The sequence below is a fragment of the Rhinatrema bivittatum genome, chromosome 6 (assembly GCF_901001135.1).
Source record: "Rhinatrema bivittatum chromosome 6, aRhiBiv1.1, whole genome shotgun sequence".
Classification (NCBI taxonomy): domain Eukaryota; kingdom Metazoa; phylum Chordata; class Amphibia; order Gymnophiona; family Rhinatrematidae; genus Rhinatrema; species Rhinatrema bivittatum.
The window spans coordinates 76,704,233-76,730,367 of record NC_042620.1 but is presented as its reverse complement, the minus strand read 5'-3'; the positions used below and the strand labels follow the sequence as shown (position 1 = coordinate 76,730,367).

The following is a 26,135-nucleotide window of genomic DNA, read 5'->3' as shown; positions in this document are numbered from 1 at the left end:
GCTTCCTCGGTGCCGTCCCTACCCGGATGCATGCCATTGACGCACACGCTGTTAGTCACTGCCATGCATACTCGGGTCGCCGCCACCGCTGCCCGAGACACTTTTTAACGATCCCAGGGTCACTTCATCGATGCCACCCCCCCTTTTGGGGATGCCATCGATGCCCCATCCTCCCCACCGATGTCCAGCCCTTTTCCATCGGTGGGCATCGGTGCCACATCGATTCGTCGGTGGGCATCGATGCCGGATGGTCCCCATCGGTGGACATCGGTGCCGGATGGCTTGTCCGTCGATGGCATCGGTGCCGGGTCCTTTTGCATCGATGGACACCGATGCCCAGGTGTTTCATCCATGGGCATCTATGTTAGAATGCATCCATCGAGGGCAGTCGATGCCAGGCTGCTCCCATCGGTGAAATTCGATGCCCAGGTGGGTCCCATCGGTGGGTATCCATGCCGGCTCGATTCCGTGGATGGGCGTTGATGCCAATGCCAGCCTTATGGCTGGCATCGATGCCCATGCCGATTCCAGGACTGGCGTTGATGCCGGGATGGAATTCATCGACTGGGAGATCCATGCCATCGATTCCATACGTGTCCATATCGATGCCACCGACACACGTGTCTGGGGCACCGATGCCATGTACACTTGGAAATCTGAGTCTGTCCAAATCGATACAGTCAACGTCTGTGGCCCTATAGTTGATGCCCGTGGCCATGCCACAAACGGCATAAATGCCCGCCTCCATGCATCGATGCCCTCGACACCTCCGTTTTCCTTCGGTGTCCTTGACGCCCTATTGATTCGACTTCGACTCAGTCGATGCCGGTATCTTTTTCAATAACGGCAATGTTTTTCGATTATTCGATTCCACATCGTTTCAAAGATACCTATGCCACTGCTGTCAGTGCCCGTCACTGTCATCATTCTCCTGGCCAGTCATCGACGATTTTTCATACCCATTTTGATGATATCCTCGAAGCCCCTTAGGTTGCCTTCAATATCGTCAATACCGACATAGCACCGCCACATAATACCCTCGCCTCCTCACATTGCTCCACGCTTTGGGTTCTTTTTTAAGCCCCGTATTAGCTTAAGACACTCCATTGTGTCAGGAGCAGAGCAGGCATGCTGACAGTTCGTCATCGATCGCCTTCCAGGACGACGAGGGCTTCCATCTCGGCGCTGGGGAAAGACCGGGCCGAGCACCGTGGCACCCATCATCGCCGACATCGTGATCGTCCGCCGCTGACGCCATCCAGCACATCGGTGCCATCCTTCTCCAGGCTGGACAACGCTCGGGCAGAGCGACATCACCACTGCCATCAGCACTGTTCCTACAGTTTTGGCAGTCCTTGGTGATCCAGAACTTCCGGATCCAGGTCCGACAGCTTCTGCATTGGCGTCACGACACATCGAGCCGCTGTGACGAGGGAAGGGAACATGAGTTCCGTTAGGGCTCCTCTGTTCCTGGCGTGCCCCACCGTCAAGTGGTGTGGGACTATGGCCATCTGTTACACTTAGCAGTCTAAACGCCACTCACGCCTGGCCTGTCTCCTCTGTACCTGTGCCACCATACCGGGTTTCAGAGCGAGATGGACGTTTACGTCCCCGGCCTTACCCTCGAGGACTCCGGAGACCGTCGGGGTCAACAATCTTCACCGGCTCGTCTTGCGGCGATCCACGTCGGATGGTAAGTACCCGCTTCGGCGGCATTCCCATAGAGTTGTGTTCTCCCATTCGGACCATGGTTCGAAAAGTTCTGGGTCATGTGCCTTTTAGAACTGTATTAGTGTCACATATCACTATGTTAGCTATGTTAGCCACAATATCAGGAGAACCCCTCTATCTTCTTGGGATTGCAGCAGGGCTTCTTCTCTTGTCAGTAACAAGTCCCTGTGCCGACCAATGCTCTGACTCTTGGTTCCCTCCCAACCAAGGTCCAGCTGCATTGGCTGATCTGTTAAACATGAGATTCAGCAACCATTGCCCCATGTACAAGTCCACCTTGAGGCCTGGCCACAGGTCTCAGTGTCTCCTTGTACAGCATACAGAAATGCAGGTACCACTTACCGCTCACACACCTGCAGGAGCCTACATGATATCCTCCATTGGGACACCTCCTGGTCTCCCATCTGGTCAGATATCAGAGCGGCCACCCCACCTTGTACCAAAGTCCCGGTACACTCCCCCAGGCGCTACGAAGTGCAGAGGGGAGAAGGGCGGGGGGTTGGGGAGTTTTAATTGCACTATTCTTTCTTTTAACAGAAAATAGTTACTCTCCGCACATCCTGGACCTAAGAAAATCCAACTTTCTTTAGACGTCACAGGTACAATGGTATCTTTGGTTACCATCACTCCATACTGCAGTAAGTACATTATTTTAATGTTTCTATGTGCTTTATGGTGAGTCAACATTACAACCCCAAGCTCTGCCGCCGGCACCAGCTTCGGTAAGTGAACTGTCTCTTGCATCACTGTTGGTGAATGCTGTTTTCTCTGCGGAGTGTAACATCATTCACTTTCCTTGCATAGACTACTGCTAACCACTTTCAGTACATGCAAGGAGCTCTCACTTTTTTCAGGACTCACTATACATTTACTAACTGGGATTACTGTCACTGCCATAAATCCCTTCTGTAACACTTCTGGACACCACAGTCTTAAGACCTTCTTGTCCAGCATGCGCACAGACATTCTGATACATTGTTATATGTCCCTGCGCATATTTTCCATAACCTCAACCTTTCAACTTTTCATGGTTGGGCTATGGGGTTTCTTCCCACTATGCATTTTTCTCATAATTCAAAACTGCTATGGGTTATATTCAGTGACATTCTATACTCAATGGACCTAAGTGGTTTCTTTGCTTTCGTCCCTGATTCTTATCCCAGTTCGAACTAGGACCTAGTCTCCTTCGACTCATGCTCGCAATTCCTTAGGGTTATAAAGTTTCTCCTGAAAGCTGTCAACCCATTATGCATCTATTGCACTCCAGCATAGTTTCTCATAAACTTCCTGGACGTTGCACCCATGAGTTATGCCCTTATGCCTTCCAATACTGCTTTTGCAACAATTCTTTGTGCATACAGACAGACAGCATAGGGACAATGTGCTTTCCAACTCATAAGCACGCACAACCTCTTAGCTGCTCTGCTAGACAGCTGCGCAGCTCTACCCTTGGCCCTTGTTCACTTCATGCGTCCTTGGGCCACATATCTAAGAGATTTAATGAACGCTCTATCTGACCTTCTCCACGTAGGTTCTATCCTCTCGAATGGTCTCAATTACATGTGTACAGGGCAAATCTTTTAACGCTGAGTTTAACTAAACTTTCCTCTGCGTCTGCATCATTCCATACGATGCACAGGTTCTGCTCCCTACACATGTTTCCTATGCGTTCCCTTAGATGCCTTTTCTTCCATCAAAGGCCTCTTCAATATATCTCTTCTGCTGCCTCTCGTAGCCAGCATTCTTCTAATGTTGAACTGGGATGGGGTTCAGTATTCTTTTCCCCTCTCCCTGACTGAGATCAGTATGCTTCCCATACTTCTCAATCCATCATATCAGTAACCTTTTATTCCCTCACCAGTCAGTCCCAAATCATAGACTTACTGATGTTCTTAGGTTCTGGTAGCGTCACAAAACCTTCTAAACATAAATCTTGCCGTTTAATATGGCAGGCTTTACCTCCTGACGCTAAAAAAAAAAAAAAAAAAGAGGTATTACCCCTTTTACTTTTCCACCATTTTTTCTTACTCCCTCGGATTCTGTTCTCCAGACATCCTCCACATAGATACACCTTTCTCTTAGGAGGTGTATCGTTTTGGGAGTTGGGTTCCCGTTTTCGGTAATCCTCTCTGAGTCGGCTTACCATGGATTATCCACTGATCAAGCCGCCTCTATTTCTCTAATCACGGAATGAACATATATATTCTCCTTATAAGTCTCATACATTCTACGTTTGAGCCTTTCCATTCCTCTCTTCCACAGTTTGGCAAGGGAACTTCTTTCCCTCTTAATGTCATTCCTGCCAGCAGGGTCCGTGAGTTATGCACTCTTTCCATACTCACCTGACTCCGTTCCTCTGCCACTGAGTAGTTCTACGCATTCAACTTTCTATCCTTTTCAGGTAGATGTTGTATCTCCTTTCCTCAGGAAATACTCTATTAATTTTTCCTAACCTCTCTCTCTCGCCCTAGGGAGAGACTGGGTTTTCCACATTCCTGGACAGTAATGCTGTGCTTACATTCTATCTACATTGCACTGCATTCCATGTGAATTCCACTTGACTCTTTCCTTCATGCAAGGGTCAAGCTGCTACTTCCAGTGGCCACACAGACCTAATCCTTCTGATTAAGTGGTCTATATTTCCTTTCCTACCAACAAGCAGACATTTCACTACAACACTGTGGGTATCCACATACTGTTGTGTCCGTCTTAGCCTTAACAGCTTCCCTTTGGTTACTGCTGCTTGTACTTTTTTATCAGGTTGCAGCCTGGAGTCCTCTCCATACCTTCGCAGCCTATTATTGCTTACATTTGACTAGCCGGCATGCTCCATGTTTGGCCAGTCCGCCTACTCTTACTTTTTTCAATTCACTACCCAACATCCTTCCACGAACCCATTATGGTGTTGCGGATGCCCTCCGTTCCCATTTCCACCTCAGTCGTTACGCCTTTGCGCATCTGCGGTGTATCTGGTGCATTCCCGGGCATCCTCAGCTCGGTACTCACCCATTTGTGAGGACTACCATCCTGCTTGTCCTGTGAGAAAGCAAATGTTGCTTACCTGATGTAACAGGTGTTCTCACAGGACAGCAGGATGTTAGTCCTCACGAAACCCGCCCGCCACCCCGCGGAGTTGGGTCTGTATACTTTTATTTTAGTTTCGCTTGCGCTTTTTAGCTATAAGACGAGACTGAGGGAGACACCTGTGGCTCACAGGGATAATTGCAGGCTGGGCATGCTCAGTGCACCCAGTGTGCCAGTGTCAGTCAAAGCTTGTTGAAACTTTGACAGAAAAGTTTTCCGTACAGGGCTCCATCCTCGATGTCACCCATTTGTGAGGACTAACATCCTGCTGTCCTGTGAGAACACCTGTTACATCAGGTAAGCAACATTTGCTTTTTTTGACTATTTTTTGCTTGGGCACTTAATAATACTGAGGAACTACAAGTGGCACACCAGGTTAAGAGGCAGTGTCTGCGAAACTTTCTCTGTCTCCATCTGCTGGAACTACAGGAATGAAAATTAGCAGGTAAGAAACAATTTTCCTTTTGTATGTTTTAAGATGCTGTTTGCTACATGGGGGCCTGTATTAAGGGTTTGCACCCATGGAGGGAATGAAGCCCACTTATAAGTCAAGCTTTAAGTACTTTGAGTCCCCAGTGTAATAAGTGCAGTAGGCTATGTTCACATGTTAGTGTATGGTTCTGCACATATTTTTGTGCATAGAACTTTATTCAGGAATTCTGCACACAAAAAATGTTAATGTGTACACAGCTTAGCGCTCCTCCATGCAAATCCCATGTTGTTCAAGGCATTAGTTATTACTCCCCAATGCAGAGAAGTGCACAGGCTTTTAACTTATATTTTCTTAACAATGGAAATTTAACTCGTGGTCAGAGATGGAGTGCATTTTCTATGGCTAGTGTTAGTCTGAACTTGGAGTTCATGATGCGGGGGTCCTGTGCTCAATGTTTATGCACATAAAACATTTATTCAGTTTTTTTGTGCTTTTAACTCATGCTTTATGCATGCAACATTTTTCCATGGATAAGCAGGGCTGAATTAGACATCATCTGTGGGTGATGTCATCAGGCGGTACCAAATGGACTTGTCTCTCCAAGTTTAGTAGAGCTTTGTGCTCTACTTAGTATGTGTGGGAGTTCCCATGCGGGTGTTGCCTTGAGAGCCTCTTCAGTCTTTTTTTGATTGAGCACAGCTTAAATGTGACTCAGTCTTGCTAGAGTTTTTTTTCCCAGAATCCTTTAAATTTGTATTCTTCTCTTTAATTTCTTATGTGGAGATTTAAAGAAATTCCCTTTAATTTGTTCCATAATAAAAATAGACAAATATTTTGCAGTGCAGTGAATTACCACTTTTATTTTTAAGCAATGTAATATATTACATGAGCAACATCACACTTCAAGCAAACTCTGTGGATATTCCTAAAATCCAATGCATACAATCAGGCTTATATATTGTCCTCAAAATCATGGTCAGCAAAAATATTTCAGATTGACTAATCCCAGTTTCACTTCTACACTTTGCTTCAGTTAGATGTCTTATATGTCTTAGATTAGGACCAGTTAACAGGTCAGCATGACTGCATTTATCTACAAGCACAGCACATTTTTGTTACCATAAGAAGGGATCACATATCATCATATCTGTTTTCTACTAAATTAATTCTTCAATTTTGGCATAGTGGTACTCTGCATATCTAAGGATTGTTTATACTTCAGTATGTTTCTTCATTATATTTTATAATGAGGCACTTGCAGCAGCCGTATGCAGACCACTCTAGGCAAGGAGCACGTTTTTCAAAAAATTGTATATCTTTTATTCTTATAATAATCTTTACAGATTCTTGCTATGAACATTTTTAGATTTTAATAAGTTGAATTGAACTATATTGAACAGAGAAACACAATAAAACATTTTACATTGTCACTTCGCTTTTAGTTGCCTCGCTGTTCTGCAGCACTCACAACAGCACTTTCCAGTGCTACAAAAAAAAAAATTGTGCTGCCTCAAAATAGCTGAAGAACAATATACATGGTAAGATGAAGTTCCTAATGGTAGGTTAACCCTGCTATGCTCCAAATATGCCAGTGAACTTCCTATGTTCTCAACCCTCCAGGGCGCCGCACATAGAGGAACTGTGGAAGTCTCTCAAGTGGTAGTAAATAATCCTCCTTCTGCATTGCAGTATCATCTGCCTTGTTGGGAAATGAATTGAGTTGAGCAATGGCTCCTCATTGCCTCCTCCATCAGCCTAAATCAAAGCCACAGAGTCCAGTGTTACAATTACTCTGCATCAAAGAAATATGTCAACCCGAGGAGCCACAGTGTGCCAATGGATGCATTCGAGGAGCGGTGCATCGGAAAGTTCGATGCAGCCTGCACCACAGGACATGGCTTGGTGCATGGTACATCGATGCATTCAGCACTGGATGCAAAGGAAACATCGAGGCACTTGGAGCAGCTGTATGCAGACCACTCTAGGCCAGCTGCTTGAAGGTCTTATCTACATCTTTCCATTACCACGGCCCTCATTTGTTCTGAGTTGACAGCGTAGGTCTTCTGACAAGAGAGCGAAACCTTCTATCGAAGTGCAGGAACCTATCCTTGCCCTCTGAGAGGATATTGCACCTTCTGTGCCAGGGCAGAGAGCACGTCGGTCACTTGCCCAGATCTCAGGTTTATTGTGAAATTTCTTTGCCTCTTTATTTTAAGAGACCAAAAAATTAAAATAAAATAATCAATGCTCCTCTTCAGCATCACTGCAATGATTTGTTAGACCAGCATCCTAATATCACCTATCGTGGTGAAAACTTCCTCAGAACCCTTGATACTGGGTTCTTTATCTTCTCACTCGACGGCAGCGGAATCAAACTAATCAGAGGTGGTTGTCCAGGGGTTTTCCCCTCTGGCAACCAGAAGAGCCCCTAGGTTCGCCTTCATCATTGGAGTCCTTGGTTAGTAAATCCTCACTTTCATGTTGAGGGTTCTACAAATACATTCGTAACCCATTTCCAAATACTCCTGATGGCACTGGAACACCTATCATATTCAAAGTATGTGGGACCGGTGGGGGCAAGGTTTACCGCCCTGATTTTCAAAATCATTTTCATGCTTTTAACTGGGTTTTATATGTGTACATACACTTAACCCATTCTAAATCACTTTCTAAAGAATGCCACAAGATATGCCTTTGAATTGTCCATATGTTTTACCTGCATTAAGTGCATTTAACATGAGTAAATAACTTTTCAAGCTTGCTCGATAATGTTGCATTTATATGTGTAACTCCTTTTTAAGATTCACCTGTTAGTATCAAAGATCCTTGAGAGAAATATTCTGATCTCTCCAGATATTGGATTGCTCGTCTGAGCCAGTGGCTCTCCCAGTCTACAACAATCTGAACTGATTGCAGATGAGAATTTTGTAACTTCTATCTCTGGCATTCTTACAGCTATAATACAAAGCTGAATCTTGAATGCAGAGTTCACACTCCCTGGGGTTCGGAGTTGTCTAACTGCTGCATTAGTTTATTGTTGTTGGGTCTGCCCTGAATAATGCTGATAGACATTCTTGGTAGGAAATCTTCCAAACCTCCATGTTGCTGAACATAAGTTGCTATGATGGGTCAGACCTAGGGTCCATCAAGCCCAACATTCGGTTTCCAACAGTGGCCAGTCCAGGATACCAGTACCTGGCAAGTACCCAAACATTAAATAGATCCCATGCTACTAATACTGGTAATATGCAGCATTGGGAGTTTCCTAAGTTAACTTGACTAATAACAGTTTATGGACTCTTTCTCCAGGAACTTGTCCAAATCTTTTTTTTTTTTTTTTTTTTTTTTTTTTTTAAACCCAGATTAGCTAACTACCTATACCACATCCTCTGGCAACAAATTCCAGAACTTAATTAAATGTGAGAATTTTCTCTGATTTGTTTTAAATGTGCTACTTGCTTACTTTATGGAATGCCCCCTAATACTTATATTATCTGAAAGAGTAAACAACTAATTTACAGTAACCAGTTCTGTTCCTCTCATGATTTTATAGACCACCATCATATCTCCCTCAGCCATCTCTTCTCCAAACTGAACAGCCCTAATCTCGCTAGCCTTTCCTCATAGGAGAGCTATTCCATTCCCTTTATCATTTTGGTCGCCCTTCTCTGTACCTTCTCCATCACAACTATATCTTTTTTGAGATGCGGCGACCAGAATTGTACACAGTATTCAAGGTGTGGTCTCACTATGGAGCGATATAGAGGCATTATGACATTTTCCATTTTATTCACCATAGTGAACTATTTTTATGTAGTGGTCTGACTCTATTATGGGTCCCCGAGCACATTCTGTAATTACCAATAATCATACTTTCATAGGAATCGGTTCCGGCCTCCTCAGCAATACCACCTTACCATCTTTCTGCCCAACATTAGCAACCACCTCCAGTCACTCCATGAAACCATGTGCGTCATCAGCCTAGTGTTACACGGCAGGCCCGGCACATGCCCAGGCCCAGTTTTTTATCCTTCCGAACTCTGTTCCGGAGGAGGACAGGATCCAAATGATTTTAGAGGCATGGTGCAAGGTAACAAAGGACCTCCAGGTTCTGTGAATCATGGAGTTTGGATAGAGTTTGTGTTTCTCCCAGCTCCTATCTTCTCCACACTGCTCAAATCTTGAGATCCATATCTATCTCCCTTGATGCGGTTTTGCTGAAGAGTGCAATCACTTCCTCACCTACAAACAAGGAAACCAGTCTCTGCGTACCAGCATGGATGAGTTTTCTGCCCCCCCCTCCCATATTTTCTTAATCACCAAGAAATTGGGTGGATCCAAGGCCCTTGAACAAACATCTGTTGATAAGAATCCAAAATGAATTCCCTTGGTAGTCGTCTCCCTAACATCCAAAACCAGATATGGATATGTGCTTTCGATCTGAAGGATGCATATGCTCATATACCCATCCATCCTTCCCATTGGCATACTGCCTTCACTTCAAGATGGATTTTTCCCTCTACCTGTACAAGGTACTCCAGTTTGCTTTATAGACAGCTCTGAAAGTCTTTACCTAAATGCCTTATAGTGGTAGCTGCAGGCCTCTGTCTCTAGGGGATTCCAGTTCTTTCTTGTACCTAGACAACTGGCTCAATCACATTAAGCTCTCAAGAAAAATCTTTTGTTTTCTCTGCCCAATATGACTGGTCTTCTATAAATTTAGATTTTTTTGGTCATTTTTGAAAGGACAGATCTAGTACTTGCTCAGATAATAAAATCCATTAGACCATGGGTAGGCTTGCTGCAGGAGAGAGTGCTTCTGATGACCGATTGTGCACACATGGTGATATCGCTCATGCCCAAACTACTGACCTTCCAGTGCGTGATGGCTGGAGCGATTTTCCTTATGTCGGGACATACTGTGGCACCTGTTGCACGTGGTCACACTGACTTTCCTTTATATCTGTTATCTACACGGAGGTCTTTATTTTCAATGGGATCAGTGGATCCATCCATTATCCACCACAGTCCAGGTATCAGAGACAAGAATTACTCTACTGGTGGTAACCCCTAGCATGGTTCAGGACTAGTCACAGCTTTGTACTTTTTCTTATCAGTTCTTGCTAGCGGCAGACACATCCTTGAAAGGCAGGAGGCACACTCATGAGATCATTTTGATCCTAGGGCACCTGGACTCGCAAATAGTCACTATCAGATCAATCTATTCGAGTTTAGGGATATTAGATACACTCTTTCAAAGTTCACCCACCTTCTTTGAAGGAAGAGCATCTTAATTCGAACGTCTTACCAAGTTGCTGTGTTTTATGCCAGGAAACAGAGACACAATCTCATAGCCTCTTTGTAAGGAAACATTCAAGATTGAGGAGTGCGCATCCAGACATTGGCCTCTCCTACGAGCTGCCTGAGAATCTTCAACATGCTGACTGATCACATCATCAAAAGTATTTCAACTAGGAGAGTGGTCCTTGTCACAATCAACTGGTGAACGATTAATTTTATAGAATTGACGCCTGTTTGCACAGATACAGAGTGGATAGAGTGGATTTCTACCCAGCAATCTGATTGGCTCAGGATGCTTTCCTTCTCAGTTGAGGGCGGGGGGGCGAGCCTCAGGGATGCTTTTCCACCTCCTCTTCTAATTGCCAGGCAGTGTGAAGGTTGCTGCAAGACCATGCTCACTTACTACCTATAGCTCCAGTATGGTGCAGACATTCATATTTTGCTTATCTCATACAACTTTCCTGCAGTGCACCTATATCCCTGGGGACAGACCCTATGTTGTTAATTCAAGATGAAAAAAATGCTCTGTCGTTCAGGTCTTCCATACTTCAGTCTGAGGGTTTGGATATTGAATACTCTGTACTTGCTCATCTTTTCTTGTCTAGCGAGATTGAGGACTTTTTAGTTCCAGCTGAAGTGCAATCCACCAAAAGTGGATTGGATATTCTTGTAGATTGGATATTCTTGTGAACACAAGCACTTGCTAATGTACTTGCTCACCCTTTCTGATGCAGGCTGCCGCACTGCTGATGAAATTACATCTGTGTCATAGTGGCTTACCACATTTCAAGTACACACTAAATTAATCTCTACTCATCCACTGATATCTAGCTATGTGAAAGGCTGGCCCCACTTTTACTCTCAGCACAACCACCTCTCCTTCCATGGGGCTGACTTTCAGTTCACTGCAGATTAATTCTCTTCAGTTTTGATATGAAAAATAGTGTTTTTCACTGCAGTTATCTCAACTACAAGGTTTAAGCTCATGTCCTCTATATACCACACATAACAATTTTTTTCTGTGATCAGGTGGTCCTTCCCACTCAATTGACATTTCTACCAAAGGTTGTCTCTGCTTTCCATATCATTTAATCCATCATATTTTATTCTGAGATCATGTGTCCATGAACGAGTAATAGTCTTTATTAATTTAGATTATAGAAGTGTCTTCATCTGGTATAAGAAAAAGCTTCAATCGTGATACCAGGCTTCTCATTTCTTGGTCACAATTAACATTAACCAACTTAATGTCCAAGTCGCCTACCATACTATCAGGTTAGTGGAATATGGTTAACACTGCTACATCTTAGGAGGATTGCAGATAACAGACTTGGTCGAACTTCATCAGCTCAAAGCTCTAGCGTCTACAGTTGCTTATCTTAGGGTAGTACCCTTCGAGTACGTTTGAAAAGCTGCAGCTTGATCACCAGTTCACACCTCTACATTCCATTGCTGTCTGAACAACCTGACAAGGGCTGACAGCAACTTTGAACAAGCAGCTTTGCGTTGCCTATTCTCACAGTAGTTTACTCTTCACAGAGGAGTCTGGGTTGCTTACCCAGTAAACACTCTGCTCCATCCTGAAGCTTGGGACTCCCCACAGATCATGTCTAATTCAGCCCTGCTTATTAATGGGAAAAAAGCAAGTTTGCTTACGGTGTTTTCCATAGATAGGATGAATTAGACAAGAGATGCCCACCTGCCTCCCTGGAGAGTTGTATACCTAGCTATATTTAACTATATATGAAGAGGGTCTCGAGGCAACGCCTGCATGGAACTCCTGCACATGCTCAGTAGAACTCAAAGCTTTACTAGCTTGAAGAGGTAAGTCCATTTGGTGCCATTGGATGATGTCACTCAGATCATGTCTAATTCATCCTTTCTATAGAAAGCACCATTTATAGTAAGCGAACTTGCTTTTATGCACACAAATCATGTTTTCTGCATACAATGCACATATCATAGTTATGCTGCTAAATCAAAATATACTCACAAAATGGAGTTTCTGCAGAAACGATGTCTTTTGCTGCTAAATCATGGTTTATGTAGAGAAATCATATAAGCATAATTTTTTGTGGCATTAAAGATGAGTTATGCATACTGCAGTTTTTTTTGCGCACATTTTTAGGTTTATATGCCGTTTTTTAACATCTGATATGTTTGCATATTAGCTTATTGCATCAGGAGCTAACAGTTTTTTTTTTTTTTTTTTTTTAAATCTCCTGAGTTAGCCTCCTGTACTCTAATTTTTTTTAAAAGTCAGCATTTGTGCCAAATTAAATTTGTGTTACAGAATGGAATTTCACATTTGGTTTTTATTCTTGACATTGGTATGACAGTAAAATTGACAAGAAAATGTTTGTTTTCAGTATCCTCTACAGCTGTTGTAGATAAAAGCAGGGTTGCTGAAGAAGAAACGAGTAAGACAGAGCCTGAGCCAGTTTACATTGATGAGGTATTTAAGCAATGTTCATACATGCTCAAATAAGCACGTCCAAACTTTTTTTTTTTTTTTGATAGATACATAAATGGGCTTTAAAAAAAAAACAACTGACAGCTGAAGAAGCAAATCTTGTATATTAGAATTTTTTTTCCCATATTTGTTTTATAAAGGAGAATAGTCTGGTTGCAAGTCAGAAACTAAATTTTACAATTCATTCAAATTCAACACTGAAAACATTTCCAGTATAAAGATATTCGCAAAGTTTGTCAACTAAAAATATTTGCTCAAAATAGTGAGTTGAAGGCCCTGTTCATTTCAAGATGACTAATAAACCTATGTTTTTGGATTTAGTATTTGCCCTGTGGTCTGTATTACAGAACTGACTAAGAAAAATGACGACTCACTATGTGAAATAATGAAAAGCTATATTTTCTGTATAATATATGTACAAAACAGTTGCTTATGAGAATACCTGAGACAAATTACAAAAAAAAATATATGCAATATATCAGCACAATTGGCAAAAGTAATTACCCCAACTAATAGGGTATAATTTATGTACAAAAGCGTAATGGAAGCTGTCACCTTTTCCTGAAAGGGTGTCTCCATGTCCACAGATGGGTGAATCAGCCAAGTGAGTTCTCATTTTGGAGACTAGTCAGCACTGGAGACTCTTAACCTTGGTTCTAGGCAGAGAATCAGCCTAGGGAATGATGGGCTGGGGTTTTTATGCCTTGTGGGATAGGACATGCGCAGTCTGGATCTTTGTGTAACGTTTCTTGATATATTGCCAACCTACTGATTAGGAAACTTTACTACGTATGTCTCAGGACCACTCATAAAAGGTTAAATTATTTTTTTTGTGCATATTCCTTATTTATCATATGTTACTATCCTCTAGATTCATCAAAATACGTTAACGCATGGATAATGCCCATGATAGAAAAAGGGGGGTGTGTAGCCCTGCGATAATTCCTATTTTGCATCTTGTGCAGACAGAGAGAGACTATGACTATCCACAAGGCCTTCATAGAAATAAAGTATTTATATCTCTATAGGAGGACCATCTAATAGCTTGAAGTGAGGTGTTGGTGGTGGATTAGGGTTTAGGGGACAGTTTCGTGTAGAGTGAGACATACAAACAGCACAGTACACCTCGGTGAAGATTTGATTTTATTTGGCGTGAGGAAGGTCTCACAAAGATGACATTTCTACTATGTTCTGTTGCCCTAGCTTGATGGACTCTGTAACAGGGTACCATCAAGCTAGGGTGAGATAACATAGTACAAAATTTCATCTTTGTGAGACCTTCTTCACTCCAAATAATATCAAAGTTTTGCCAAGGAATACTGTGCTGTTTGTCTCACGCTACATGAAAAACTGGCCCCTAAACCACCACCACCACCTCACCTCGAGCTATTAGATGGCCCTCCTATAGGCATATAAATAGTTGAACACTGTGAGGGCCTCCCTAGAGTCTTCTCCTCTTTTCCCCTTCCCAAGCCCAGAAATGGCTGAAATGCAATTCAAAAAATCTATCGTGAATTGCGTTACGGCCATTTCAGGCATATATCGCAGCTTAATGCCAGGAAAAAAGACGTAGTTATTTCTGGCGTTAAAACTGTGCGATAGTGTCCCTCATTTTAATAATTCCCACCCAAACTATTCCCTTATCCCGCTCCTTCCCGAAATTTGCATCTGCGCCGTGCGATAGCATTATCGCATGCGCTATGGCATTAATGCACGCGTTAACGCCATAACGCATTTTGATGAATGACCCTGTGTGACCACTATCTAAAATATTCATTAAACTTATAATCTGTTGTCAAAATAATATCTAGAATATTTGCATTAATATAAATGAAGCAATCATATAATTCAAGCAAGAACACTTACTAGTAAATCACTTAAAAAAAAAACAAAAACAAACAAAAAAAAACTGTAAAAACGGTATGCAATTCTATAAATATATATTTCTCAGTAAAAAGTTTTACTGAAACTAATCGGGGGTATATGCCAGGTGTCTCAGTGCAGCACTAGTGAAGCTTGGACACAAAACCTTTTAGCTCTCTATCTCTTGGCTCGCTCTAAACAAGTGGTTTTCTTATACTTTTAAGTCAAGTTTCCATTTTGTGCCCAGAATCTATCCGTGACCTTGGAGCTTGGATAAAAGGGGGAGGGCAGTGTGAAGGCAGTAAAATGTGGCAAGCAGCTTCTAGCAAAGGGAGGGGAAAAAGAGGAGGGAGGCTTCTACAGCCCACAAGCTTGTCTGGTATATTTACCTATGTAGTACACCCTACTAGCTATGTGCCTGCCTGGTGTGCAGCAGTGGAGTCTAATGAAGGCTGGAGGAGACTGCAAAGCACAAAGCAAGAACTGCCTCACAGTGAGACAAAACTATATGCAACAAATCATAATCATGACTATTTTTCTCTCAAAGATCAGAAAATTTCACACAACTTCCTATTTTTACCCTGGATCAGTCCAGACAAGTGGGATTTATTCGTCCCTACCAGCAGATGGCGGCAGAGAACAAAACTTTTGAGGCATTGCTACATAATCGAGTGTGCCACTTGCAGTCCCTCAGTATTTCTCTCTCTCCATCAGATGGTAGAGGTGCAAATTTGCAGTCTGGAGTTTTCATTAAAAAAAAAAAAAAATGTGTAAGGAGATTTCGGCTCTTCAAGGTGTTAGGTTCCTTTGTGGGCCATCCTTTGGGTAGAGCAGGGGGTTGGAGATCCCTGGTTTGGCTCAGCCCTCATGGGGGGTGGGATGAAAGCCAGGGGTCCTGGTTCCCTCATTCCCTCTGTGTCCCTGGCATCTCTGTGCTCGGCTTCCTTCAGAAGCAGGGAAGTATTTAAGTTTTCTTCCCTTCCCTGACCCTGTGTGTCTTTAAGTTTATTGGGAAAAATAAAGGGGTCTCAGGAAGCAGAAGAGCAGGGCTGAGGCAGTATGAGCGGCAGAAGTTGTCCTCTGCCAGGAGGCAGCTAAGGGTGCAGGGGGGAGGGCCTGGGGGCTGTTTTCAGCACCGAACAGCGCTGCTGTTCTCCTCGCATCGGCAGGGGCTATTTTTAGACCCGATCGCACCGGCATGCTGCCTTCTGTACAGTGCGGTGAAGTTTGTCGCGACTGTGGTCCTCTATTTGGCTGCGTTTTGCCGTGAATGTGTCACTGGGGGGGGGGGGGGCAGCAAGAGCATGAGTTCAGCTGGGTCAGCTCCAGGGCCCCAGAAGGGGTTGAGATGCTGGTGGCCATTTTGTCTTTTCATGCTTGGAGCCAGGCTGCTGTGTCAGAGCCTCGAGACTCCCTCTATAGTGCTGTTTCCTGCAGAACAAGACCCTGCTGGTGGCAGGGGAAGGGATCAGGTGCAGGGGGATGCGGATCTAGACCCTTCTTCGGATCCGGAGACTTTTTCAGTGGATTTTGTCCTTCTGCTCCGTAAGGCCTATTTGGCCAGGAAGGGAGCAGGGACCAAGAGTCCTTTACCGAGGATGTCCCAGGTGGCCAAGAAGCCTAGGCATGTGGAGTCCGGAGGGATCCTGCCGAGTTTGGATCTCGAGGACCACAGTGGAAGATGAGACAGATGATCTAGATAGATCAGATGCAGGGATGGCCAGTGGATCAGGGCAAGGGACCCTGTTAGCACATTGGTGGATCCGTACCAGGATCCTGTTGTTATGTTGGGGTCCACCTGTTCCGCAGGGATGAGTTGGGTCTGCTAATTCCCAAGTTCTGGAGGAACTGGGGATTAAGGTCACTCAGGAAGATTTGGATAATGAGGAGGTAAACCCAGTCTTGGAGGGATTAAGGGGGCCCCCTAAGGCTTCTCTATTGCCTAAGATGGTGAAAAGGTTGGTGGATTGGGAGTGGGAATCTCCCGAAGCGGCTTGAAGGTAGCCAGGGCTATAGCTAAATTATATCCCTTGCCGGAACAGACGGAGTCGTGGAAGATTCCCAAAGTGGATGCTGCAGTTTCCGCGGTTACCAAAAAGACGACCATCCCGGTGGCAGGGGCTGCCTCTTTGAAGGATATCCAAGATCGGAAACTGAAAATCCTCCTTAAGAGGCTGTTTGAGGTTTAGGCTCTGAGCCTTCATGCAGTGGTCTGATGCAGAGAGCCTGTTTGTGCTGGGTGCAGAAGGCACACAATAAGCGGTCGAGAATGCCCATTGAGGTGGCTCAGGCTGCCCACTTGGAAGAGGGAGTGGCTTATGTGGTGAGTGGCCCTGTATGACATGATTCGGACTCCCGCCAGAAGTATGGTCTCAGTGGTAGTGACGAGGAGACTCCTAAGGCTATGAAATTGTTGGCGGATGTTTGGTCTAAAGCCCAGCTGTCTTACCTTCCCTTTAAGAGAGAGCTGCTGTTTGGAGAGAATTTGGAGCAGCTTATGAAACAATTGGGGAAGTCGAAGGGTAATAAGTTGCCTGAGGACAAGAAAACCCCCAAGAAGTTTTTTTTCTCTCTGAACTCTATTCTGAGAAGTGAAGAGGTTTTGCTCTGGCAGGAGCCCTGTACTAGCAGCGCAAAAACAGAGTTCAGGCAGACAGCTATCCTTTCGAGTCCAATGCAGGCCTCTGAGGGACGGGGACCTCCAAGGGGGAGGCAGAAGTAAAATTGGTCAATGAAGGCTGATCTGCTCCTCTCCAGAGGTTATTGGAGGGAGGCTGTCACTCCTTTACGAGTAGTGGACCAAGATCATGTCGAACCAGTGGGTCCTGGAGGTGGTGAGAGACTGCTACGTGTTAGAATTTTCTCGTCCGCTCAGGGACACCTTTGTAATCTCCCGCTGTGTCTCCCGGGGCAAGTGAGAGGAGGTGCGGGAGACATTGCAACTGCTACAACTCCTGCGTACCATTGTTGAGGTGCCCCCTCTGGTGAGGGAGCAGGGTCGGTGCCAAAAAAGGAGACCTTTCATCCCATTCTCAATCTGCAGAGGGTCAATGCTGCCCTCCGGGTGCCATGGTTTCAGATGGAGACATTGTACATGTTGATAGCAGCAGTGCGCAAAGGGGAGTTTCTGGCATCGTTGGACGATGAAAGCCTATTTCATATCCCCATTTGAGATGAACACCGGAGGTTCCTGAGGTTATGGTCCTGGTGGAGCATTTCCAGTTTTGGGCCCTGCCTTTTGGTCTAGCAACAGCAACACACACATTCACAAAGGGTAATGGTGGTGGCGGTGGCACTCGGGAAGGAAGGTATCCTGGTGCACCCGTACCTGGACGATTTGGCTTGTACGGGCAAGATCTAAAGTGGAGTGTTGGTGTTCAGTTCAGTGTGTCTTGCAACTCCTGGATTTGTTGGGCTGGGTGACAAATTTGGCAAAGAGTCATTTGAAGCTGGCCCAGTTGGAATATCTGGGGACGTGCTTCGATACCCGGTTAGGGGAAGGTGTTTCTGATTATGGAAAGGGTAGTCAAATTGCAGTCAGATCCTGCTGCGACTGTCTGTTCCCAGGGTCTGGTATTATTTACAGGTACGGGTAGGTTTCATATTAGGAGCTACCACCCAGGAAAAAGATCTAGGGATCATAGTAGTTAATACTTTGAAATCGTTGGTTCAGTGTGCTGCAACAGTCAAAAAAGCAAACATAATGTTAGGAATTATTAGGAAGGGAATGGTTAATAAAACGGAAAATGTCATAATGCCTCTGTATCGCTCCATGGTGAGACCGCACCTTAAATACTGTGCACAATTCTGGTCTCCGCATCTCAGAAAAGATATAGTTGCGATGGAGAAAGGTACAGAGAAGGGCAACCAAAATGATAAAGGGGATGGAACATCTCCCATATGAGGAAAGGCTGAAGAGGTTAGGGATGTTCAGCTTGGAGAAGAGACGGCTGAGGGGGGATATGATAGAAGTCTTTAAAATCATGAGGTCTAGAACAAGTAGATGTGAATCGGTTATTTACACTTTTGGATAATAGAAGGACTAGGGGGCATTCCATGAAGTTAGCAAGTAGCACATTTAAGACTAATCGGAGAAAATTCTTTGTCACTCAATGCACAATTAAGCTCTGGAATTTGTTGCCAGGGGATGTGGTTAGTACAGTTGGTGTAGTTGGGTTTAAAAAAGGTTTGGATAAGTTCTTGGAGAAGTCCATTAACTGCTATTAATCAAGTTGGCTTAGGGAATGGCCTCTGCTACTACTGGCATCAGTAGCATGGGATCTTCTTGGTGTTTAGGTACTTGCCAGGTTCTTGTGGCCTGGATTGGCCACTGTTGGAAACAGGATGCTGGGCTTGATGGACCCTTGGTCTGACCCAGTATGGCATGTTCTTATGTTCTTATGTGTTTTGTCCCTAGAACGAAAATGTAAAAACCAAGCAAACAGATACTGATTTCTACTACCTTGCCACCATAGTGCCAGCCTGGTTCTTCCATCCTGTTTGATTATACTAGGGTGGTTGCTCCACTAAAGCCCTACATCTGAAGGAAGAAATACAGGCAGAACAGAAAACATACCGGTTAGGTTTGAAAGTTATCTGGCCGGATAACTTGCCACTTAACCAGATATCTTCAAAAGATATCCAATTAAATGGCAGCACAAAGACAGAAAATAAAAACAGCCTCAAGCTTTAAGGCCCAATCCCCAGCTCTACACTCTCTGAAAGGCTGCTTCACCTGATTTTTTTTCCCCTTTCTCCCTCCAATTTAAAAAAGAACCCAAACAGAGGGGTCTAGCGTTCTGAGGTGGGACTTGCTCTCTGGTATAGGAAAAACACAGTTGACCCACTGATTACCCCATTGTGGCAGCCTGAGTAGTCTTAGGGTAGCCAGAGGACAGAATCAGGCTGGACTCTGGCAGAAATCTTGCATAAATGTCTTTATTCTGTAACAGGTTGTCCTTAAATATTGACAGAGATCACATTATGCCCATTCTACAGGCCCTTCATTGTCTCCCAATTCATTGGCGGGTACAATATAAAACTGTGGTTTGTTGAATAACTGACTACCTTTTATTGCAGTTGCTGTTTGACAAAAACCCAATAATCTATTGCTGTTTGCCCTCTAGAGGCTGAAACGATTTTGACATATCAAACTTCTTTACAGTTTTGAAATGAATTTTATTAGATCAAGGTGTTTTAATTTCAGGAAAAAATGGACAGAACATTGCAGTTGCTGCAAAGTATAGATCCCACAGATCCTAAACCAGATGCATCAGAGCTTTTGGATTTAGAAGGTATGTTTATTTATACATTTTATATATTGTCATTCCAAAAGAAGATCACAACAGTTTACAAAAGTAACATTCAACACAATAGGGATTAATATAAATCTACTGTGATTTTTTTTTTTAATACATATTAACTAAAGGTCTAGGACAACAGGTTTTTGTAGTACAGCAGATCTATATATTTAACAACTGTTGATACTCATTTCTTCTATCTTAAGTTTAATAAAGCCACTACTGGGTTTACTTTCATTCCTCTGGTTTTCTACATGTAGTAACGAGGATTCACTTTTAATGTGGCAGGAGGTTCAAATTCCATTTCGTGATTTGTACACACTAATACTGGGAGTAGGGAGAGTATGTAAAGGAAACTTATTTACATTTCTGTGTGATGAATTTCAAAGTGATCTATTAGCAAGAGTTGATTCTGTAACTTTGAAACTTTTCACACCCACTATACCAGCAATGTTTGTGTGTATATAGATACAAATACTTGGCAATGTCTTATGATCACTGTTGAGTTTATTTTTAGCATATAGAAATTAGTAAACTGGTGGTGGAAGAAATATCACATTTTAGGCAGGATGTCTTTAAAAAGAGTTGCTGTTATGCTTGCAAAACTGTTATTGTTAAACCAACTCTAATTTCAAGTTGATTGATCTGCAGGGAACATGGCAATTTGAGTTAAAACTGATTTTAATGCCCCCTGTGGATTTTGGCTATCTTTTAAATATGCAAGTGTATGAAAGATTTTAAACACTGTACAGACATCCAGTGAATAACTTTTTTTTTTTAAATAACACAATTAATACATACGTGTAAGTTTCTTCCCCCCACCCCTGCCTTCGTCATCAAAATAAAAGCTACTTTTCAGTATCCAGCACCAAAGAAAGCAATGGGAGAAAAGAGGTATTTGGGGGGGGGGTTTAATTAAAAATAAAATGAACCTTTCATTGGACCTGATTTAATGATTAGTAACAGAAATTTGTTAAAACAATTTTCTGAATGGCTTCTTACAATTTGGAGTTGTGAAGGACACTGTATACTTCCTGTTTCATTGCTGACTATTAACAGTTTTAGCTGCTCTTTCAATGGATCAAAATGTATAAAACTGGCACCATCCGATTTTTTGCTTTTCCTTTTCATTTGGTCAGCTGTGGATCACTTTGCTTCTTGTTGAGGGGGACACTGAGGTTTGGTGGTTTCGTTTCTAGGATTTTCTTAAAGAATTTGCAACTATGTTTGTTGGGTGGATGATAAATAGAAATGTATTAAGAGGGGAAAACAATGGTAGTTTTCCTCTAGCTGTATCATTGGGAAGCAATAAATTAGCTTTGCATGTTTGTTTTGCAAAGATACAATATCAAAGTATTTCTCTCTGCAATTTGACAGATGTCTGCCAACAGATGGGTCCTATGATAGATGAGAAGCTCGAAGAGATTGATAGGTGAGCCATTACCTATTTTTAAAATTTTACTTCAAAGAGGGTGGTGATGGTAATTTTGTTTAAAAATAGATCATCCACCCCGTTGAAAAATATGAATTTCAGATCCATGCCTTTCTGATTATTCAGTGATATATCAGAACCTGTAGTGTGTTTTTAAGACTGTTTTTCTTAAGGCAGTTTGGGGGCCCAACCAACCAGTCTGTTTCAGGCTATCCACAATGAATATGCATGGGATAATAGCTGCCTTGCTGGGTTTGCAAAGTATGCAGACCTGTCTCAGGCATATTCACAATGTATTTGTTGTTGGTGCTCATTGCCCATATTGCAGGTATGATTTGTGATTAAAAAGCGTTGAAGAGGCAGTGAAACACTTTTTGACATTTCCACAAGAAGTCATTATTCTTTTTCTAAGTTTTTTTTTTTAATTTTTGATCATAAGTAGCTTCATCATTACTAACAAGTATTCTGTAACATCTTTGCTTCAGTTTTGCGCTTTGTTTTTGATAGGCATATGCTGCAGAAAGGGAAAAATGCTATATTAGCTGAAAACTGGACCATGATATTACAGAAATTGTTTAAAAACACACCAAGGTCATGCTGGCACTACTAGCTAGTTGTAGGACAATAGATACCTTGCTCACTTTGCATGCAAATGTTAACATACAGCCATTCAGATTGTTTATAGTAAAAAGCCAATCATAGAAATTCTGACTGTAACCTAGTACAGAAGATGGAAATGTACAAGTGTAAATCCTATACAGTGTCTTATCAGTAAAATCATTTGAGAGAGAGTTTTATACTGGTGCTTTGCGCAGCACCCTTTCTCATCTCTCTCTCTCTCCATAAAGTATGCCGCCTTATAACATTTGTAGCATTTAATAAAAAAGAAGTTTTTCTCCATAGCTGTTGGCTCCAAACATTTATTCATTGATCCACAACATATATCCCGACAATTAGACTGGTTAAATGTGCCTCCAGGTCAGGAAATAAATTGTCATTTTAATTTAAAAACACTGTTGCAACGGCAGTGCCAAATATTCTGTTTTTCATTTGAAAGCCTGACTGATGAAGTGGTAAACATTTTAAATAGAATGTTGTTCTAACCAATCAAAAATCAGAATTGCAAAGTTCCATGAGCTTGTAACTAATTATGAGGAACCTCAGGAACTGTATAAGCAGGCATGAGTCGGCCATAATTTGTGGGTGATATCATCCAAAGGCGCCGACCCTGCTCTCAGAGCTCAGTATTACTGAGTATGGGAGGGAGTTGCCATGTGCTCTGCTTTGTGACCCTCTCAGTCTGTCTACATCCCAACTACTGCATGGATGTGTTCCCACTATCTTTTTAAAATTTGTTTTGGCCATTCTTTGGCCTCCTTCTGCTTTGTATCTTTTTAATTTTGGCTGCTGCCTTGGCAGCCCCTCAATTGAATTTTTTCAGTTCCACAAAAAAAAAAAAAGCAAGCATGGAGAAGCCCAAAGCCAAGAAGATTGTGGTTGATGGTTTTAAGGCCTGCATTTGTGTGTGATGAAAGTCAATTAAGCATACACATTCCGTTTGCTATTACTACTTGTTCTTGGATCCACCATACATCCAGTTGCTACAATTGTGGAAGGATGTAGGCTAAGAGAGAATTTGAAAAGAAGCTGACCTTAGAAGCAAAAACTCATAATAAAACTTTTTAAAAATATAGTTGAAGCAGGAAGCTTGCAAGTAAGTCTGTTGGCTCATTAGATGCTCGAGGGGTTAAAGGGAAGATAAGACCATCCTGGAAAGACTAAATGAATTAATTGCTTCAGAACTTACAAATGAAGATGTTGGGAGGTACCATTCTAGAAACTATTTTCAAGGGTGATGATTCAGATGAACTGAACCAAATCACAGTGAACTGGAAGATGAAGTAGGCCAGATTGATAAAATGAAGAGTAGCTAATCTCCCAGACCGGATGGTAGAACACCCCATGGTTCTGAAAGTACTCAAAAATGAAATTTCAGATTTATTACTAGTAATTTGTAACTTATCATTAAAATCGTTCATTGTGCCTGAAGACTTGAAGGTGGGCAATGTAACCCCAATATTTAAAAAGGGCTCCAGGGGAGCTCCGGGAAACTATAGACCGGAGAGCCTGACATCAGTTCCAGGAAAAAAATCGTGGAAACTATTCTAAAGAACAAAATCACAGAGCATATAAACAGACATGGTTTAATGGGACACAGCCAGCATGGATTTACCCAGAGGAAGTCTTGCCTCACAAATCTACATTTTTTTTGAAGGGATTAATAAACATGCATAAATGTGAGCCAGTAGATATAGTGTATTTGGATTTTCAGAAGGCATTTGACAAAGTCCCCCCATGAAAGGCTTATGAGAAAATTAAATCATGTGATGGGAGGCAATGTACTTTGGTGGATGGCAAACTGATTAAAAGACAGGAAACAGTGTAGGATTAAATGGTCAGCTTTCTTAGTGAAGAGAGGTAAATAGTGGAGTGCCTCAGGAGTTTGTACTTGGATTGGTGCTTTTTAATATATTTATAAATGATCTGAAAAGGGAACAACAGGTGAGGTGATCAAATTTGCAGATGACACAAAATTATTCAGAGTGATTAAATCACAAGCGGATAGTGATAAATTGCTGGATGACCTAGTAAGATTTGGAAGATTGGGTATCCAAATGGCAGATGAAATATAATATGAACAAATGCAAGGTGATGTATATAGGGAAAAATAACCCATGATATATTACATGTCAGGTTTGATGTTAAGAATTACTATACAGGAAAAAGATCTAGGCATCATAGTGGACCATACATTGAAATCATTGGCTCAGTGTACTGCAGTGGTCAAAAAAAGCAAACCATGATTAGGGAGGGAATGGTGAATAAAACAGAGAATGTCACAATGTCTCTATTGCTCCTTAGTGAAACCACACCTTGAGTACTGTGTTCAGTTCTGGTCCCTGCATCTCAAAAAAGATATAGATGCACTGGAGAAGGTTCAGAGGAAGGTGACCAAAATGATAGAGGATGGAACGGCTCCCCTATGAGAAAAGGCTAAAGAGGTTAGGGCTGTTCAGTTTGGAGAGGAGACTGATGAAGGGGGATATGATGGAGGTCTGTAAAATGATGAGAGGACTAGAATGGGTTAATATGAATTGGTTGTTTACTCTTTCAGATAATACAAGGATTAGGGGGCACATTTTCACCCAACACATAATTTAGCTCTGGAATTTCTTGTCAGAGGATGTGATTAAGGCATTTAGCTTATCTGGGTTTAAAAAAGGTTTGTACAAGTTCCTGGAGGAAAAGTCCATAATTTGCTATTAGTCAAGTTGATTTGGGGAATAGCTACTGCTTATTACCGGCATTAGTAGCATGGGATCTATTTAACATTTGGGTACTTGTATCCTGGATGGCCACTGTTGGAGACAGGATGCTAGGCTTGATGGACCGTTGTCTAAGTTTTTAAGTTCTTATATATATATGCAAGGATGCATTAACACTGCACCGGTGGAAGATGCTGCCAGGTAAGTGCCCGAAGCCTTGGCTCAAGTAGAGCAGCAGAGCTGCTTCTCTTCGCAGAATGAAGCATCAACAGAATCTTGGCATAGGAATTTGATGGGATTTTTTTCTCTCTCTTTCCCCCAAGCTGGGAAGGCTCCCCACATGGTGCTTGTTCCTGTGTCTGTCACAGCTCAGGGGTGGAGTGCAATGCAGAACATTAAGGTGCTGTACATGTTCAGTAAAACTCATACTGAGCTCTGAGAATTAGGTTCATCTCAGCATTATTGGGTAATGTCACCTACTTGTGATGTCTGATTCATCTTTCTGTCTATGGAGAATCCTGTTTACAGGTAAGCAATCTTGCTTTACAGTTCTGAACATTAAAAAAAAAAAAGTTAGAGATTTTTTTTAAATATTAACATGTAATAGCTAAGCAACAATTTAGAATAATATACAGGGAGGGATCAATTATGTATTTTTTTAAATAATGTATGGGCTTCCATTAGCAAATTCTTGCACAGTTGTATGGATGAATATTTAATATCTAAATATTTTGGCCAGTGCTGTGTTTTTCTCATACTGTATATAGTTTGGGTCAGTCTGGGCTATATTCAGTTGTATTCTATATTGGATTACTCCTGGCCATGATTTTTGCACGCTTCTGAATTTCACAAAGATTGTAATACGTTATCTGTCTAAAGAAAATCCTATTATGTTTAAATAATGTACTGCATATGTTCTTTAGTGCTTTTGTTTTTCAATAGCGTTACAGCTTCCTTCTGCTCTTTTGGGCTTCTAACTCAATGAGAACCATCTTTTTACGTAGATTATAGTACCATGAGCCTTCATTTTCTATTACTGGTGGTTTTCTTCCATTATTAAGTTATACTTCCCATCTAGGCCAGCCACAACAGCAATCGTGTTTGGATAAAGGATTCCACTAGAGCAGTGATGGCCAACCTTTTGAGCTCAGTGTGTCAAAATTCATAAAAAACCCGAGCATAACTCGGGTGG

The 26,135-nt window shown here is 42.5% G+C and overlaps 1 protein-coding gene across 2 annotated transcripts in view; it reads left to right on the top strand.

Moving 5' to 3' along the window:
- Positions 1-26,135, top strand: part of STAM2 (signal transducing adaptor molecule 2) — a 112,486-nt gene that overhangs the window by 41,801 nt on the left and 44,550 nt on the right. For both annotated transcript variants that reach the window (XM_029605498.1, XM_029605497.1), the window contains exons 9-11: positions 12,919-13,004; positions 20,092-20,179; positions 21,563-21,617. In XM_029605498.1, coding sequence (XP_029461358.1) covers positions 12,919-13,004; positions 20,092-20,179; positions 21,563-21,617 — 229 coding nt within the window. The remainder of the gene's footprint in view (positions 1-12,918; positions 13,005-20,091; positions 20,180-21,562; positions 21,618-26,135) is intronic.